General features: G+C 42.1%; 1 protein-coding gene across 7 annotated transcripts in view; it reads right to left on the reverse strand.

Moving 5' to 3' along the window:
* FNDC3B (fibronectin type III domain containing 3B) overlaps positions 1 to 16,316 on the reverse strand; it is a 409,533-nt gene that overhangs the window by 13,225 nt on the left and 379,992 nt on the right. For 5 of the 7 annotated variants that reach the window (XM_042954945.1, XM_042954943.1, XM_042954946.1 and 2 more), the window contains 2 exons: positions 4,661 to 4,827; positions 1,403 to 1,530 (listed from right to left, as the gene is read on the reverse strand). In XM_042954945.1, the coding sequence (XP_042810879.1) occupies positions 1,403 to 1,530; positions 4,661 to 4,827 (295 nt within the window). Of the gene's footprint in view, positions 1 to 1,402; positions 1,531 to 4,660; positions 4,828 to 8,420; positions 11,395 to 11,530; positions 12,867 to 16,316 lie in introns of those variants that run through there. The other 2 variants (XR_006207084.1, XM_042954949.1) reach the window with 2 other exon arrangements.

Raw genomic sequence — 16,316 nt, forward strand, 5'->3', positions numbered from 1 at the left:
TCTGCCGTCTATCTGAGCTGAGACCCTGCAACCAATCCTATCTATCTGGTGAGCTCAAACAAACACAGAAAATTATTTAGTCTGAAATGGGATATGCTGTAAAGAATGAGATTGGAAAGTGAAATGATACAACAGTGTTTTCCTCTCTGTTTTCTAGTGTTTTGCTCTTAAAGAGGAATAATGGAAACCTTAATTATATCATCCACTGAGGTTAATCCATACTTATTAGCAAATGTCATAGTTTTTTGCAAAATGGGGTTCATCCTTTTATCTGATTCTTCATATTAACAAAGTACATGAAGTGCACCAAAATTTTCTCTGGTCATCTTATACACTTGCAAGTATTCTTCATTATTGTAGAAGGAATATTAGCCAGTAATTTAGCAAAAGCTCTGAATCAAATTACTTTCTACCTGCTTTGTGTATCTGGAGCCTCAAGACATGAACAGAGGGGTCTTACAATTAGGCCAATGTTTTAGAAGACGGGTGACATTTATCTTCAAGTTTCTAAGTTTGATATACACGCATGCCTGCATTAAAAGCTCTGGGAAGGAATGGGCTTCACCTCTCCTCAGAGTAATGGGATCATATCCTGATTTCACAAAAACAATTATTAAGTTCCTGGAAACATTACGGAAACCGATGGAGTATCTGAATCATCTACGGATGATCTGAATCATCAGTATCTGCTGGTGGTATCAGTACCAGTGACTGATCATGTACAGTTGTGAAAGAACAAAGGATCAAAAAGCATTATGAAAAATAATAAAACCAAATTCTTTATCGGTTATATTCCAATTACATTCTCTCTTGCATGGGTTTATCAGGTGATCTGTATAAGCCTTGCTAACTCAAGTTATGGTTCATGGACCAGCATCACGTGGGAGCTGGAACCCTCCCCCCAGACTAGTGAATCAGAATTTGCATTTTAACAGATTCCTAGGTGATTGCACATTTAAGGGTGACAAACAGTGACCTCGAGTTGCTGAATCACAGGCGTCAAGAGCTGCTAAGTCATGTACTTTATCCTTCTAACTTCTATAAAAAAGGCAGACAGGACACAGGCTTCAGCAGTTAGGTTGAAACTACTCTCCCTCTGTAGTAAAGCCATTGGCACTTGGGTTTTCATTGCATACCGATTTTGACGTTTGTAAACATCACTGCCGATACCAAGTACAAATACAGAATTTAATATTCTTTGTAAAGTCATGCTTGAGAACTGAAAATTTAATGCCTCCACAGACGAAATGGAAACTAGGGCTTATATAAATGGGTATACACTAGGCAGTTTCTATGATTGGCTGTAAGAAAACCCCGGCTCACCAGTCACTGAATCTTTCAAGGCTAGAGGTAGAGGCTTAGACTGAGAAGCTGCACACATGTCATGCACGCCGGTTCTTACCTGTTTGTACTCAGATTCTCTTCCAACCAATACCTGCAGAATGTAGTTGACAGGGTCACCTTTCATTGGTGGTACCGTCTCCCATAAAATTTCACATGAATTTCCTTCCAACTGTGTGACTCGAGGTGCTGAAATACAGATCCACAGATCCAAGCTCAAAATCCAAAATCACAGTAACAGTCAACATTTTGGTAATACTGGAGCGGGAGAGTGCTTAGTGTCCGCTCTGAGAGGGGGGTTTATTGGCCCAACCTCCTACAAGACCTGCGGGGAACCCTTTATAAAGAAAAGATCCTCCATGACTAGCAAGCCATTGATGAAAACTCCTTTGCTTATTATCCTATTAAAAACTGCTCAGCCTCCATTTGCAACTACGTGGATGGGGCTGGAGGGTATTATGCAAAGTGAAATTAGTCAGACAAAGACAAAAATCATATGACTTCACTCATATGAGGACTTTAAGAGACAAAACAGATGAACATAAGGAAGGGAAACAAAAATAATATAAAAACAGGGAGGGGGACAAAACAGAAGAGACTCATAAATATGGAGAACAAACAGAGGGTTACTGGAGGGGATGGGCTAAATGGGAAAGGGGCACTAAGGAATCTACTCCTGAAATCACTGTTGCACTATATGCTAATTTGGATGTAAATTTAAAAAAATAAAAAATAAAACACGTTAAAAAAAAAAAAGAAACGGCTTACCCTGGATTGCATTTTTGTTCTTTTTCAAATAGCTATTGAACACGTTGTAGGATTAGGCCCTGAGCTGGGTACTTTGGAGAATTCAAAACATGGACTATAAACCTTGCTTTCTAGGGAATTAAGACCTAGTTGAGGGAAGGGGAGAGCAAGGTTTGAGACAAATACAAAGAGAAATAAAATGTGAGCGAGTTCCAGGGGGAAGGTTTGAGGAGCGGGTGACATGTGAGCTTAAGTCCCAGAGAATGGTCAGCATTGTGAGAAAGCCTGTAAAAGTCAAGTTATCTCATATTTGTATATATTTTTTAGTACATTTTTCACCTACTGGACTCCTAATTCTGGCTTAAAGGAAAATTACATTAGTTTGTGGTAAAGCATGTAAAATGTTACAGAATTTTAAAATATTTTCTCATAGCCTATGCTATCTCTCTACAGCTTAATTCAATATCTGATATTTTTCTACGTTATAACTAGAACACATAACTCCTCTCTGAACCCCCTTATTCTTTAATTTGTAATTACATGAAATTAATTCTTTAGAGGTAGCTGTTTCTATTTGCATCTGTAGAGTACTGTTTCGGAAAAATAAAGGCTTTCTCAAAAATGAGTTGCAATTAATTGGCTAAAACCCTAATTAATTTATGGAAAAAATAAGGTTCTCCAGCTTATTATATTATATATACCTATATATCTATCTATATCTATAGATATAGATATATAGATAGATAGATAGATAGATAGATATATTATATTTGGAGGACCAAATAGTTCTCCAGCTAAGGTAACAACTTCCTGAACCGAAGAGGAAGAGGAAGAAGATCTGACCATGTGGCAGTGTGAGGAACCTGTCCTTCTGTAGAAAATGTACCATGAAATTCAAGTGCTATCAATTTAGTATTCCATTGTCCACAAAATGAATCTCTACCAACAAACATGTTGAGAGGCAAAGTCAGTGTCGGAAAGACCCTTGACAGGGCACCTGGGTGGCTCAGTCGGCTAAGCGTCCGACTTCGGCTCAGGTCATGATCTCATGGTCAGTGAGTTCGAGCCCCACATCGGGCTCTGTGCTGACAGCTCGGAGCCTGGAGCCTGTTTCGGATTCTGTGTCTCCCTTTCTCTCTGCTCCTCCCCCGCTCACACTCGGTTTCTCAAAAATAAATAAACCTTAAAAAAAAAGAAAAAAAAAAAAAAAAAAAAAAGAAGACCCGGGCCATTTGCTAGTTGGTAAAGGTTGGTAAATGTTCCTCGTCACAACAAATCTATTAAACCCAGTGTGTTCAGGAATCTCTTCTGTTACAGCTGACAGGCAAAATGCTACCAAGGGGCTGGGGCATTTACTACCCACGTGAGCCAGCAAGGCCTTGCATCCATTTATAGTAGTTTCTTAGTCACGTGAAAAAGCCATTGCCAAAGAACTTCTGGACTGCTGAGGAGCAGGGAAGCCAGGGAGAAGGTAGCTACCATAAAGTACCCTCGAAAGAGCTACAGGAAACCTTCACAGAATCCAAGCCAGACCTTGACCCAGGCCCTGAGGTCTCTTATCCTCAGTAACGGGCCCTACCCTGGTGGTAGCCAACACAGCTCCTCCATGTGGAAGCAGTGAATCCAACGGCCTTGCTCCCGGGGCCACACATATGAAGGACCTTTTTGCACAGGTCGTGCACATCCCCCTAGCCACCTAAACGATATAGCGACTCACTTTACCCATGTAAAACCTGGTTCAGGTAAGCTGCCTGTCTGTCCGGCAGCCTCAGGTCATCCTGGGCAGCAGGGACCTCCACAAGAATCACCCTATTGGGGAATGAAGGGCAAGGCTGAGGAGGCCCTGAGCGGCTGGGTGGGAGGGCTGAGCCAGATGTCGTCTGCCCTGTCATCTTGCAAGTCAGCTGGGCACAAGGCAGAACTCTGTGGCTGGAAATGGGAGTTGAGCGCTCACTACACCCCATGGAGGGAGAGCCTGGGCAGAGTGGCTTTCGCTCACTCTCCGTGCCCATGAAGGGACAGAGTAAACTAGTCACTGGCAAACCTCAAGACAAATGCTCAAGTTGGTGAGAACACCCTTCCAAAGGACCTCTCCACAGTGGCGGGGGGGACGGGCTGATGAATTGCCTGGGTCAGTCTCTAGCCTCCAGGCACCACAGCCATCTGAAGACAGAGGCCAACCTCTGCTCCTCCTGCCAGTCTCTGGGAGGGGAGACTGTCAAACCCTCTGTGGTAAATGGTCACAAGTGCTACCCACACTGGGGTCCACCCTCATTTCTAACCCCAAGTGTGCCACTGGGGTGTGTTCCTTTTCTTTGTCCCATCCTCTGCAGGGATGAGGCCACTACATTATTTGCAGTAAACATTTATACAGACCTGAGGAAAGGCCTTAGCGATTCCTCAGAGAACCCATTCCTCAGCCTTCTCTTTCAAAAAGTTGTTTTGATTCTATGTTGTTGATACTAGAAATATTGAGAGAGTACATTTAAAGTCAGAACAGAGCCTCCTACTCCAGGTCCAACATTTCCTTACTCTCATAGAAGAGCCTGCCAGAAACTCACGGCCTACAGACCTTTGATGGTGGGGGGGACGCTCTTGGTTGTGCTGAAAGTGTAGGTTTCTGAGAAGGGCCCTTCCCCAGCCTCGCTCGCCGCCTGGATTCTGAAGGAGTAGCACGTGAATTCCGTCAGTCTCTGGACCTTATAGGTGTGGCTGGGTCCTCTGTAGATGGAAATAAACCTAGAGGAAGGAGCAGAGACCATTAGCCATCTGAGCTTTTATTAGTGGCAAGAAATCGTCACTGTTAACTTACCTTCTACTCTATCCTATAGAGGCAATGAAGTTCATGTTAACTGGGCACCTGAGAAATACGATGTCCTCTTTACCCATATTTTCCAGATAAGTGAGTTTTGGCTAGAAAATTCCTTAAATTTTAACCTTTATCCTTGCAACAGCTTTCAAAGCCCCTTTCCCAAACTAGTAAGAAGATATTTACGATTACAGAGCTTTCAGAAAACAGTTTAAAAGGAGAAAACAAAAATACTTGGCTCAGAATCATCTATCAGGTTAATCAAAATAACAGAAAAACAGCCAAGGTGAACTGGACAGTTTAAACTGGTAGCTTCTGGAGCCTTCTCCTATCTGAACGAGGATAATTTTGTACTCTGCTAACCATTATTTCTGCGAGACATAAACATAGAAGGCATGAAGATAAAAAAATAAGGCCTTTGGGGTGCCTGGGTGGCTCAGTCGGTTAAATGTCCGACTTCAGTTCAGGTCATGATCTGATGGTTCATGCGTTTGAGCCCCGCATCAGGCTCTGTGCTGACAGCTCAGAGTATGGAACCTGCTTTGGATTCTGTGTCTGTCTCTCTCTCTCAAAAATAAATGTTAAAAAAAAAAAAATTAAAAAAAAAATAAGCCCTTACATTTTCAAGTGTTTTTCTCCCAGGGTCTTGAAACATTTGTATTTTCACAATGAAATGGGATTACCTAGAACTACTACATACTATTGTCATTTGTCTTTTTATTAATTAAATGTAAAAACTTGGAAATAACTTCCCCCAAATGACCCAGAATTTCTGTAGATTACAGTTTTGAAGCCTGCTGTTCCAGGAACATTTTGGGAACCACTACATGAGTTAACCCAACACACAACCTTGTTGCTACACAGGCCCATGGTTCTCCCAGTTTCCAGTGGTTCGACACAGCATCTGAGGACAATCTGCTGTCCTCAGATACCGTTGGAAGTCGGTCAGATAGAATCACAATTTAAAATGTCTCGACTCTTAGGCCCATTTAGCTCAAGGGGAAGGCAGAATTTATGAATTCATTTAGCAAACATTTCTTGAACATCTGCTGTGTGCCACACTCCGTGGATTCAAAGATGAGTAAGACCTAATCCTGTGGGCTAGTTGGTCCTGTGTATGTGGTCAGCCTTTCCCTGTGCCAGAGAACAGTCCCTGTGGATAGTTCTAGAGCTTAAACTACTTTTTCAGAAAACCTGTCAGAGTCCATCCTTATTTTAAAACACCCATGCATTCATCAGCCTTTACAATGGAGTTCCTGAGCCCTAGTCATTTCACTATTTAATGTTCCTTCTGCTTTACTGTGTAAGGAAGCACCTTTTACTGAGGGCTGAACATTTTCAATTTCAGGGAAAGCCAGAGTCCATGCTGAAACCCACAAATACCATGGCAACCTATTTAGTACTCTTGACACATTACCACCTTAATGAAGATACCCTTGCTAATGCTAGAGGCAAACAGCTATTCATTAACTCAGCCTCACCTGGGCCCGAATCTCTAACCAGAGTAATTGCCCTGAGTTATACCACAAAATGGAAGTCATGGTTTAAGGAGTAAAAGTGTTATACTTCCATTACAAACTTGCACTAAGACCTGGTTTTTAAAAGAATTTGGAGAGGTTCACTACCAACAGTACAGCTTCCCTGCCATGCCCTGATCTAAGGAGACTGTTTCCCTTTGAAAATAAGGTCAATACATCTATCTGGGCAGTAGCACTCACAGTCCCAGAGGAAGGTACTGAAGCAGATTCACGGCTCTAATTTGATAGTGTAATCTAAATTGGGCTAAGAGCATACACATCAATTTTCAAATGCATCAAAATCTGCTTCTGGACTGCTTTTTTTTTTTTTTTCTTCTTTCATTTACTGTTTTGCCCTTTTACTGCATTTTATTTTTTTTACATCGCATCCCAATTTATAGAAGCCACCGTGGAAACAGGTGCTAGCAATGAAATCTACAATTTTACCGTTAGAGCATTGGTTTGAGTCTGGGGATAATGTTACTTAGAAAAAAGAAAGGCTGCATTTGCTTTGCTTTTAAAAAAAAGCCAGAGTGACTCTGAAGGTTCTAAAGGAGGCTTTCACCCAGAGGATTTCAGGTTTAAGTTTACTCCCCTTGCATTCAGTGAGGGTGCACTTAGGCAGGTGCAGGAGGGAAAGGGGTAGTTCTTTCTCCCTCCAGCCTTTTCTAGAATAAGCATGTGTTTGGCCCTTTGATTTAGCCCTCTATTTTGGCAGTAATAAATCACAACTTGCTTGCTGCCCTGCTTTGTCTGGCTTCCCTCCCCTTAGAAAAGGCATGGGAAGAAATTCTGGGGGAAATTTTGTTCTCAAAATGTGTATGGGGATCAATGAAAATGGATGGGGCTAATATGGGGCTAATTCCTAGGTCACATAATTAGCGCACTTAGAGAAAAAGAGGTGACTTGTCCTCTTGGGGCCTGTGTCCTAAGGTGGACACACAGGTCCAAGTCAGAAGGAGCTAAGCAATGAAATAAGACAGCTGGGCCACTCCCTCCTGAGGACTTCTCCCCACATGGCTCATTCTGATGGGTGACTGAGAGCCACAGGGAGCCATTAAGAGACAGAGACAGCAAGTCTGCAAACTGTCTGAAAATTCATACGTTTCTCACTTTAAAGGTTTCCCGTACCTTCCTTCTTCTTGAAGAAAAAGTGCAAGTGTGAGAGAGTGGGGTGAAGGGAGGAGAAAGACTGGGCACTAATTAATGCTTTTTATAATATGGGACGCATTTACACATAGTCCTAATTCCATGTTACTTTACTTTTAACAAAGAAATTTAGTATATGCCTCAGTAAAAAAAAAAAAAAAAAAAAAAAAAAAAAAAATTATAGTTCAATGCTACACGGAAGTAAGTTTGTCAGTCAAAAGCCAAAAATCCTTCACAAAATCTCAGCTCTCCATTTGAGGTTTCTGGAACTAGGACCTTATGTTAACAGCCAATTTGGCACTTTGAGTCTAATCCCAAGGGTTTCGAGAGTTTTGATGTGGAAGACTTTCAGAGGGAACACTGGTTGTATGCCGCTTCTCCACCCACCTGGGCGTCTGTTATGCTCTTGGTCGATGTGGGTTCCACAAACAGAACAGGTCCTGCAGACTAGGAGCCACCGGCAACCTCTTTGGCCTCTTTGTGCCTCAGTGTTTTCCTCTGTGCAACAAGGGTAATGCTAGAACCTTCCTCAGAGGACTGGTGTCAGGTGTAAATGGGTTAACCAAAGTGTTTAGACCAGTCCTGAGCTGTACTAACCACTCAGTAGGTGTCAGTCACGATTATTTTATAATGCTAGGAACTTTTAACCAAGAAAGGCCACACTCTTCCTTCTGAGAGACCATCTATATCACTCAGGTCTAATACAGAGGTTGTTCTCTTTTCTCCTGGGTAGGAAGTTGGCTGTGTGGTGAGAGGCTGCAAACCAGGCATCTGCTTTGGGGCTCGGTCAGTGAAGCTGCTCACCTTCTGTGCCCGGGACCCCTCGTGAGGGTGGGTGGGTGGGGGGGGGGCGGGCAAGAATAACGACTTTCCCAATCTGGGTGGGATTCAGTTTGACAGCCCCAGTCCCTACACAGAGTAGGTCTTAAATAAACGCCACTGATCCTGAATTTCTTTCTGTCTATGCCGATGGTAGCTTCTGTTTCAAAGAAAGGCCAGCCAAGACAAAATAAGCACACAAGCCAACACAAAAAGAATGGAGTCCCTCTTTTACCGCAATTCTGTCATTATTTTCCATCATTCCAAGAGGCGGGAGAGGAAAGAATCTTCTTCCTTTGGAGCCAGTGATTTATGCCAGTTGCACGGTGGCCTCTCTAGGAGGCTCCGTAGGTTAACGCCCTGTGGCCAGAATCACCCGGGGAGAGATTAAAAGTATTCATCAAATACTTGTTTTACAAAGACCAAGTCAATTTTTTCTTTCCTCAATCTTTTTTTTAATCCACCCTCATTTTAAATTTCATTAAGTCAGCCAGAGGCCTTTGGTGATAGAATGGAATATATGCGATGGGTCTTAAGACACAACGACTGAAGGCTACATATTTCACTGCAACCAAGGATTCAGCACTTAGAGCATGTCTTTGCCATGAAAAGAGGAGGAGGGTAGCCCTTCAGCTTTTCTGATCCTTCTCCCTCCCTCTTATATTTAGGCAGTCCAGCGTCAGTGTTTGGGCTCCATAGGTGCTCATGTACCATAGGGCCTGGGACAAGAGTCACCATTAGAGGCCAACGGGAGTCCTGCTGTCTTGGTGGCCCTGATCCATACTATTCTAGTGTGCACTGCCCGAGCCTGGGGAAAGGGATATCCCTGGAATGGGAGAAAAATCAACTGTGAATGGGGAGGATGTGGAGCAGCTGGAGCATCACCAAAAGATGGTCAAAAAAACCTCTCACCAAGGCCCCAATCCTTTGATTTCCGAAGGTGAGAGTGTGGCCCGGGCAATCAGCGATGCACTATGTGGGGAGTCTGCTGTGCCCCGGGCCACTCCCCTGGTCTAGGCTGCCAGTAGAAACTGGACCACTCTGGGCTTCTCCCTGAGTCGTCCCCCTCTCCCCCTCCTGTTGGTGGGCAGTGGTGGAGCACAGGGACTTGGACCCAGGAAGACTGGATGCAAACCTCAGCTCTGCCCCTTACTGCCCCACCATGCGCCCCTGCTAAGCATCAGTTCTCCCATCTGCAAAACAGGGACAGTATCTGCCTCTTAGGTTGTTTTAAGTGTCAAATGCAGAAATGTGGGTACAAAGCTCAGCATGGAATCCAGTACCTGGTAAGAGTTCAACACACGGTGTCCAAGTCAGGCTAAAGTGCCCTGAGGACAGCAGGTCTCTCAACTCCTGCCACACAGGCCTCTCTCCAGGTTACTGCGGCCATCACTGGCTCATGTCCCAGCAGGAATAGGTCCATATGAATTTGTGATGTTCTGCTGCATCTGCTGTGGCCTATGTCAGACACATAGCTCTCCCACCACGTAAGTTAATCTACTTGAAACGTTCACACTGTTATTGTTATTACGTGAACGTTCCAGTGCTACAGCAACGCAATGAAACATGTAAAACAGGTGGCATGGCTCCTGGAACACAGTACATGCTCAGTAAAATCACTGAGTAGTTTTAGTATTAGTTCAGGCTGAAGCATATGTAGCCACAAGGACCCCTGTGGAATCATAGCTCCTTAAAAGTCATCTTGGCACCGTGGGCCCATACTGGCATTGCCTCTGAGGGGTCTTCTACTCTGTGCTCAATCCCTGCTGCCCATGGCCATGTGCTTTTGGTGGCATCAACCGCATGACCCCAGACTCCTGTGAAGAGCAAGTAAGAGAACAGGTATGGAAACACCCATGTAGCTGCCCCACTGGCTCAGGAGCTGAAGAGACAAGGGGTAGTAACACTCTTTGCAGTCCGCAGACTTGAGGTTGAGTTTAGGTTCAAGAGCCTGGTGATTGATCATGGACTCTATAGCCAGGTAAGCTATTCCCTTCTCTGTAAAATGAATATGATTACAGTGCCCCCGCCCCAGAGGTTGTTGTGAGAGAATCAAATGGCATAATGTGGGGAGAACTCATGACAAAATGCATAGCACCTGTGCTAATACTAATACTAATGTTACTAATCACAAAATGCCAAGGTTTATGAATGATTTACCTTGTTTCTCAACATTGGAGAAGCCTGAAGGTTGTCCCCAGAATGGCATTCTTTACTTATACTCCCTTAGGCTTTCCTGGACCAGAGAGAAAGCTGCGCATATGAATACCATCCATCCCGTCCTGATGAACCCAGGCCAAGAACTGCCGCTGACAACAGATGAAGACAGGGGCAGTGGGGCCTATCAGTGCTGCCCATTAATGGGAATTTGGGCATTTTTACTTAGAGGAAGGAAAAAATGGGAAGAAATGCTCTCTCGTACTAAAAATATTTACTTGGAAAGGGAAACATAAACAAGGCAGAAGGTTGGGGGGGGTCACTGAAAGTTTACAGTCGAAATGGATTCTTTACAGCTCTGCCTCCAACTTGCTGCGGCGTGGACTGTAATGTCCTGAAACTAAACACTTCTGTGGTAACAAGCACACATGGGTTTTAATGTTGCCAATTTAACACTGATTTATGAAAATGTTTTACGTATCTGTGAATGCAAAATGATTCTGCTTATTCTGCTGGCCTATCAGAGTACTCCAGGGTTGGTGCAAAGACGTACAAAGACCTTGGCCACAGTGCATAGTCTGTTGCCTTCGCTATGAACTTGGACAAGTCGATAACTCTCCAGGCTGAGTTCCCAGACATTTGGGATAATAATGTCTTGTTCACCTGGCAGGGATTTTTAGGAGATCCAAATGAGGGGAACGAGTAAATTCTATGATTTATTAATTTTACACTAGGAAGGCAAAACAGCAGATTCTTGACGTTTTCAAGAAGTTCTAGGGGAAGGCTGTCCTTTTAACCTCAGTATTCTAGGCTTCAACACATTGTGAAAGATGACTTTTTTACGCTGACGGGCTACTGAGGGAAGAAATTCAGACATGTTACATCTTTGAATATTTATTTTAAATCATTTTAGAGTAAAATGATGATATATAAAGAATTTAATTTTAAACTCAATTTCCTTAAAAGTTTTGTACACCCCCCCCCCCCCGCCAAAATCCAAAAATGCCCTGGACAGCTCATAACTTAAATTTGCAGTACAAAATGAGATGACACTAAGGATTTTGTGTTTACTATCTGTTGCTGCTACCTTATAATCCCAAGGTCCATTACAGGCTAACAGCAGCTCATTAATATTAACTCCTCAAAATGATCTACTCTGCTGACCTAAAATGGACTTAGTCTATTAAAGGCTGCACATTTTGAAACCTGTCCTACAACAGCACAAATCAACAGCTGTTAATAAGCTCAGGACAGCTATTTTCCTTAACAATGACATGTCATTGCCTTCATTCTTTCTTAATTTCCCAGGGCTGCATGGACTATGTATGTGTGTCTGTGAGAGAGAATGTCCTACGTTACTGAAGCCATGTTTGGGAATGGAGAATGTTCAAAACAGGAATGGATAGTATGTGTCCTCATTCTACCAAGAACACCGAGTCCTGTTATGCCTACGCAGGAGCAGATGGAATCAGATGGCATCATGTGGGGACATCTGAGGCAGGGAAGGTGCATTTCCTAAACTGGTTTTGATGTTGATGAGCGTCTCCATTTGCAGACGAAGCACCCAAGTGTCAAGGATTTCCGAAAGACCAACGCGCAAGCAGTTGCTTTCCTCCCTGCACGTTCTCAGCTACATATGTGCCTATCCGCTTGTGAGTGCTCTAGCTGCAATACTTTTTAGTTAGGTTTCGTTTTATGCTCCTTTTCGAAGAAATAACATGTCCATACAGCTACTGAGAGACTCCACGTAGAATAAAAGAAAATGCTTTTTTTCAATTTTTGTTGTTCACACTGCACTTCGTTATTGATATATTAAAAAGGAGATTTATTTACTTTCAAATAAAGGGTCTCAGGATGAAGACCACCTGAGAACCCTGAAACATCCCATTCTTCTACTTTCTTTGCAGGGAATCTTATCTTCAAGGACACTCTTTGCAGAGTCTTCCAGATGTCTGTTTGTCTACTTCTATTTTAATGGGCTTGTCTCAATCTGATCTGATTTAGGAAAAAATTCTGAGAAAAATGCTACCCAACTCCATTCTATTTATTTATGTTTCAAGTAGATAAAAATTCTATTTTCAAATAGAAAAAAACAAAACAAAACAAAACAAACCCGTAATCAATTTTTTACTTACGGTGCCATTAAGATCTCCAATGGTTCATTTACGGTCACTTACCTCTCCCCATAACTGACATTTCAGCCTGAAACTGACTAAGCCAGCGGTACTTTTTATTTTTGAGGCTCTTTTGAGACATGAGAATGTTTTTTCCCCATCAGTCAGGGACTGGAGACAGGCATCATCAGTTCCAATTTGTAAAGGGAAAAACTAAGGCAAAAAGAAGTTAAGGGATACGCCTCTAGCCATCTAGAAACTCAGTAACAACTCTGGGATTACAAATAAGAGATTTGACACCCCCGTGGAGAACCACAATTGCCTTCCGGTGATTGAAGATAAATAAAAGTGTCATTTATCCAACAAGGGTGATCATGTGTATCAGGACAATTCCAGAGAAGCAAAGGAAATGAATACCATGGGTCTGTGTGGGCCCTGAGCTAGTTGCCTTACATCTATTTAATTCAGCAATATGCTCTGAGAAACAGAAGCAGGGGTTTGTTCTTTAATAGGCATACATTAAGAAAGTTCACTTCTCCCGTAGTGCTCATATACCCTGGAGACTTTTATTAGTTGCCTAATGTGTATTTTTTCAGGGATTCATTATGTAGATTATTTTCTGTCCCTCTCTAACAATAAATAGTCAGTCATAATGAACACATTAACAAAGCCCTCCAATTTTGCCTGCTGTAAGGAAAAGTGTCACAGGCACAAGGGCTGAGTTAAATGGAGAGCAACTGGTAATGATCCACTCTATTAGAGCCCTCTCTCCCAACCCCTTTTGCTGGAAATATATTGGCTTTAAAATACACTGGCCATCTGACTAAACCTGAACAACAGAGTAGCCATAAATGCATTCCTGGAACTTAAGTTCCCCTCGCCTCGGTGCTGTGTACAATTATCAAGAACATGGACCCATAAGGGTCAGGACGAGAATCAGCATCAACTCAAATTCTGTTAGGGCAACATAACGTTTCATTTCAATAACACAGACAGATGCATCTTCAAAATCATCAGTACAGTGTTACAATCTTAAAATGCATGAGCTGATCTTGTTATTCTAATCCCTGTATTAGGTTAATGCAGCATTATGAAAATGTTTACTTCGGGTGTATATTTTTCTTGCATACACAGGAACCAAAGACATTCGGATCTTCTGTGCCAGATTTGCTAAGCATAATAGACTTCATCACTCTACGGCCAAACTAATGTAATTTGTGCTTTTCTGTTGAAATCAAATAAAATCTCTTGTGCTGTCTGCTCGTTGTTTCCCATTAACTTATTTTCTCAGCAGATAAGTTCCTTACAGGTAGCCGCATACCTCAAAAGACTTAGCACATTATAGTAATTCAGGAAAAAAACAACAACAACAACTGTGATTGAGTGATTATAATCTAACTATTAGGGATAAACTTAGTCCTATAAATATAAAACACTGCTTTGAAGCTGCTGCATAAATATGTAGTCAGTGCCCTTGGAAAGGGAGACTTGTGAGTCAAAAGCTTAAACACATGGAAAACAAATGTGCCATTCAAGGGGAAAAGAATATTCAATGTAGCAAGTCCAGGTGACCCAGATGAATTCTAGGTTGACTTACCTTGAGACAAGGACTTGGGCAAGATGCCCTTTTGGGATCCCTTCTATTTACATGAAATAGCTCCAAACTTAAAAAGAGCCATGTGTAAAAGAACCAGAATAGAAAGAGACACTTAGTTGGAGAAAAAACCAAGGGTACATTTCTGTGCTTTGGAGGTCGTATCCTTGGTTTCCACCCAATCCTGAGTCTGCACCACCCATCTCTAACTGAAGGCTATTTTGCATGAGATTATAAGATCAGGACCCCTTTATGACTCACTCAACCTGTTATCATCTCTAAGAAGCATTCTCTGCTCATTTCATTTTAAGCTTAAAATCATAATAATCATGAGTTAAAATCAAATCATCTCATCAAAACCCATTTTTTTTTTCATCTAGATGGTGGAAGGCTTTGATAGAAATCCAATCAGCATAGAAAATATTTCATTTTTTATTAAAAAACTAAATAATGTAGAGGGTGGCGCTTGGGTGGTTCAGTTGTTTAAGCGTCTGACTCAATTTTGGCTCAGGTCATAATCTCACAGTTGTGAGATCAAGCCCTGCATCGAGCTCTGCACTGAGCAGGAGGCCTGCTTGGGATTCTTTCTCCCCCTCCCCCTCTCTCTGCAAACCCTCCTGCTTGCTCATACTCTCTCTCAAAATAAATAAATAAACATTAAAAAAAAAAGACTACTGTAGATAAAAGCTCTCAGTGCTTGGTGCTTTGTAGGTGTTCAACAAATAGAAGTGTGCTTTAGGACGTTTGAAAATATATTTTTGGCTCAACATTATACTTAGATCTATCTCTGGCTCATTTCAGATTTTTTGATTGAGGGGTATATAAACAAATATAATAAACCACACATTGTAGATGTAAAACCTTAGGGGTTTAGGGGTGTGAGACATTAAGTGGTTGCCCTAAAGAAAGTTAGCATCTTTCTTATTATTTACTTATTTGTCAAAAGCAGAGACTAGAATGTGAAGAAAAAAGAGATAACATGCTGAGATACCCTTTTGTAATGGATCTAGCTCACAAATGATATACAAATATTCAGTGCTTTAAGGTGAAAAAGGTGGGAAGGAACTCTGCATTCAATCTTCTAGTTTAGCCTCTATTTTATGGATGAGAAGAGAAAGACCAATAGTTTAGCAGTCAAATCAAACTCTTTAATTTTATAATTACGAAGCATGGAGTTAGTAATTTTCATTGTGCTTCTGTTGCAAAAATTTTTTTAAATGTTTATTAATTTTGAGAGAGCATGTGCAATCCTGCACCTGTGTGCAGGAGTGGGGTAGGGAGGGAGGGAGAAAGAGAGAGAGAGCGAGAGCGAGAGAATCCCAAGCAGATTTGGTGCTTCCAGAGCAGAGCCTGGAGTGGGGCTTGATCCCATGAACTGTGAGATCATGTCCTGAGCTGTAATCAAGAGTCAGATACTTAACTGACCAAGCCACCCAGGTGCCCCCATTGCAAAATGTTTTAAGAGTAACATTACTTTCATACTGACTAGGACAACTGTCTGACTCACATAGCCAGCTCTCCTTTCCAATGCCCACAACGGCTGGTGAGTAAAGTAAATTAAAACCACAATTAAGTCTATCTCTGGTTCTCACCTTGGCCACAAGTAAGACACACAATATTTTTGACACATCCATAAGAACTCATTAGTGGCTAATGAAATCAGTGCATTCGCTAAGGAATACGTATACTTTTCCCAGAAGTCCCGACTAGAAATCACTCTGGCAACAAGTTTAATGGAAAAGCTGGTCCTTGAAAGAAGACACTTTCAAACGGACAAGCCAGGTCCAAGTCCTAAAGAACCACAAGGAGACCAGAACTGACGAAAACCACGCTAATCACAAGAATTATAATGTATCCTAGCCAGATGATTTCTCCCCAGTCCTCATGAGTCAAGATCCAAAGTTAAATAAAGGCTTGGATTTGAGGGGCCAATCGATACAAGAGCTCAGTTTCAGGACACTGAGGAAGGTCATCTTCGAACTCAAATTAGGCCAAGTTTCATCCTATTTAATCATAGGAAAATTATTCCACAAATAGAATGAGAATTTATTATGCTGTATACTCCCATC

This window comes from Panthera leo, chromosome C2 (genome assembly GCF_018350215.1).
Source record: "Panthera leo isolate Ple1 chromosome C2, P.leo_Ple1_pat1.1, whole genome shotgun sequence".
Classification (NCBI taxonomy): Eukaryota; Metazoa; Chordata; class Mammalia; order Carnivora; family Felidae; genus Panthera; species Panthera leo.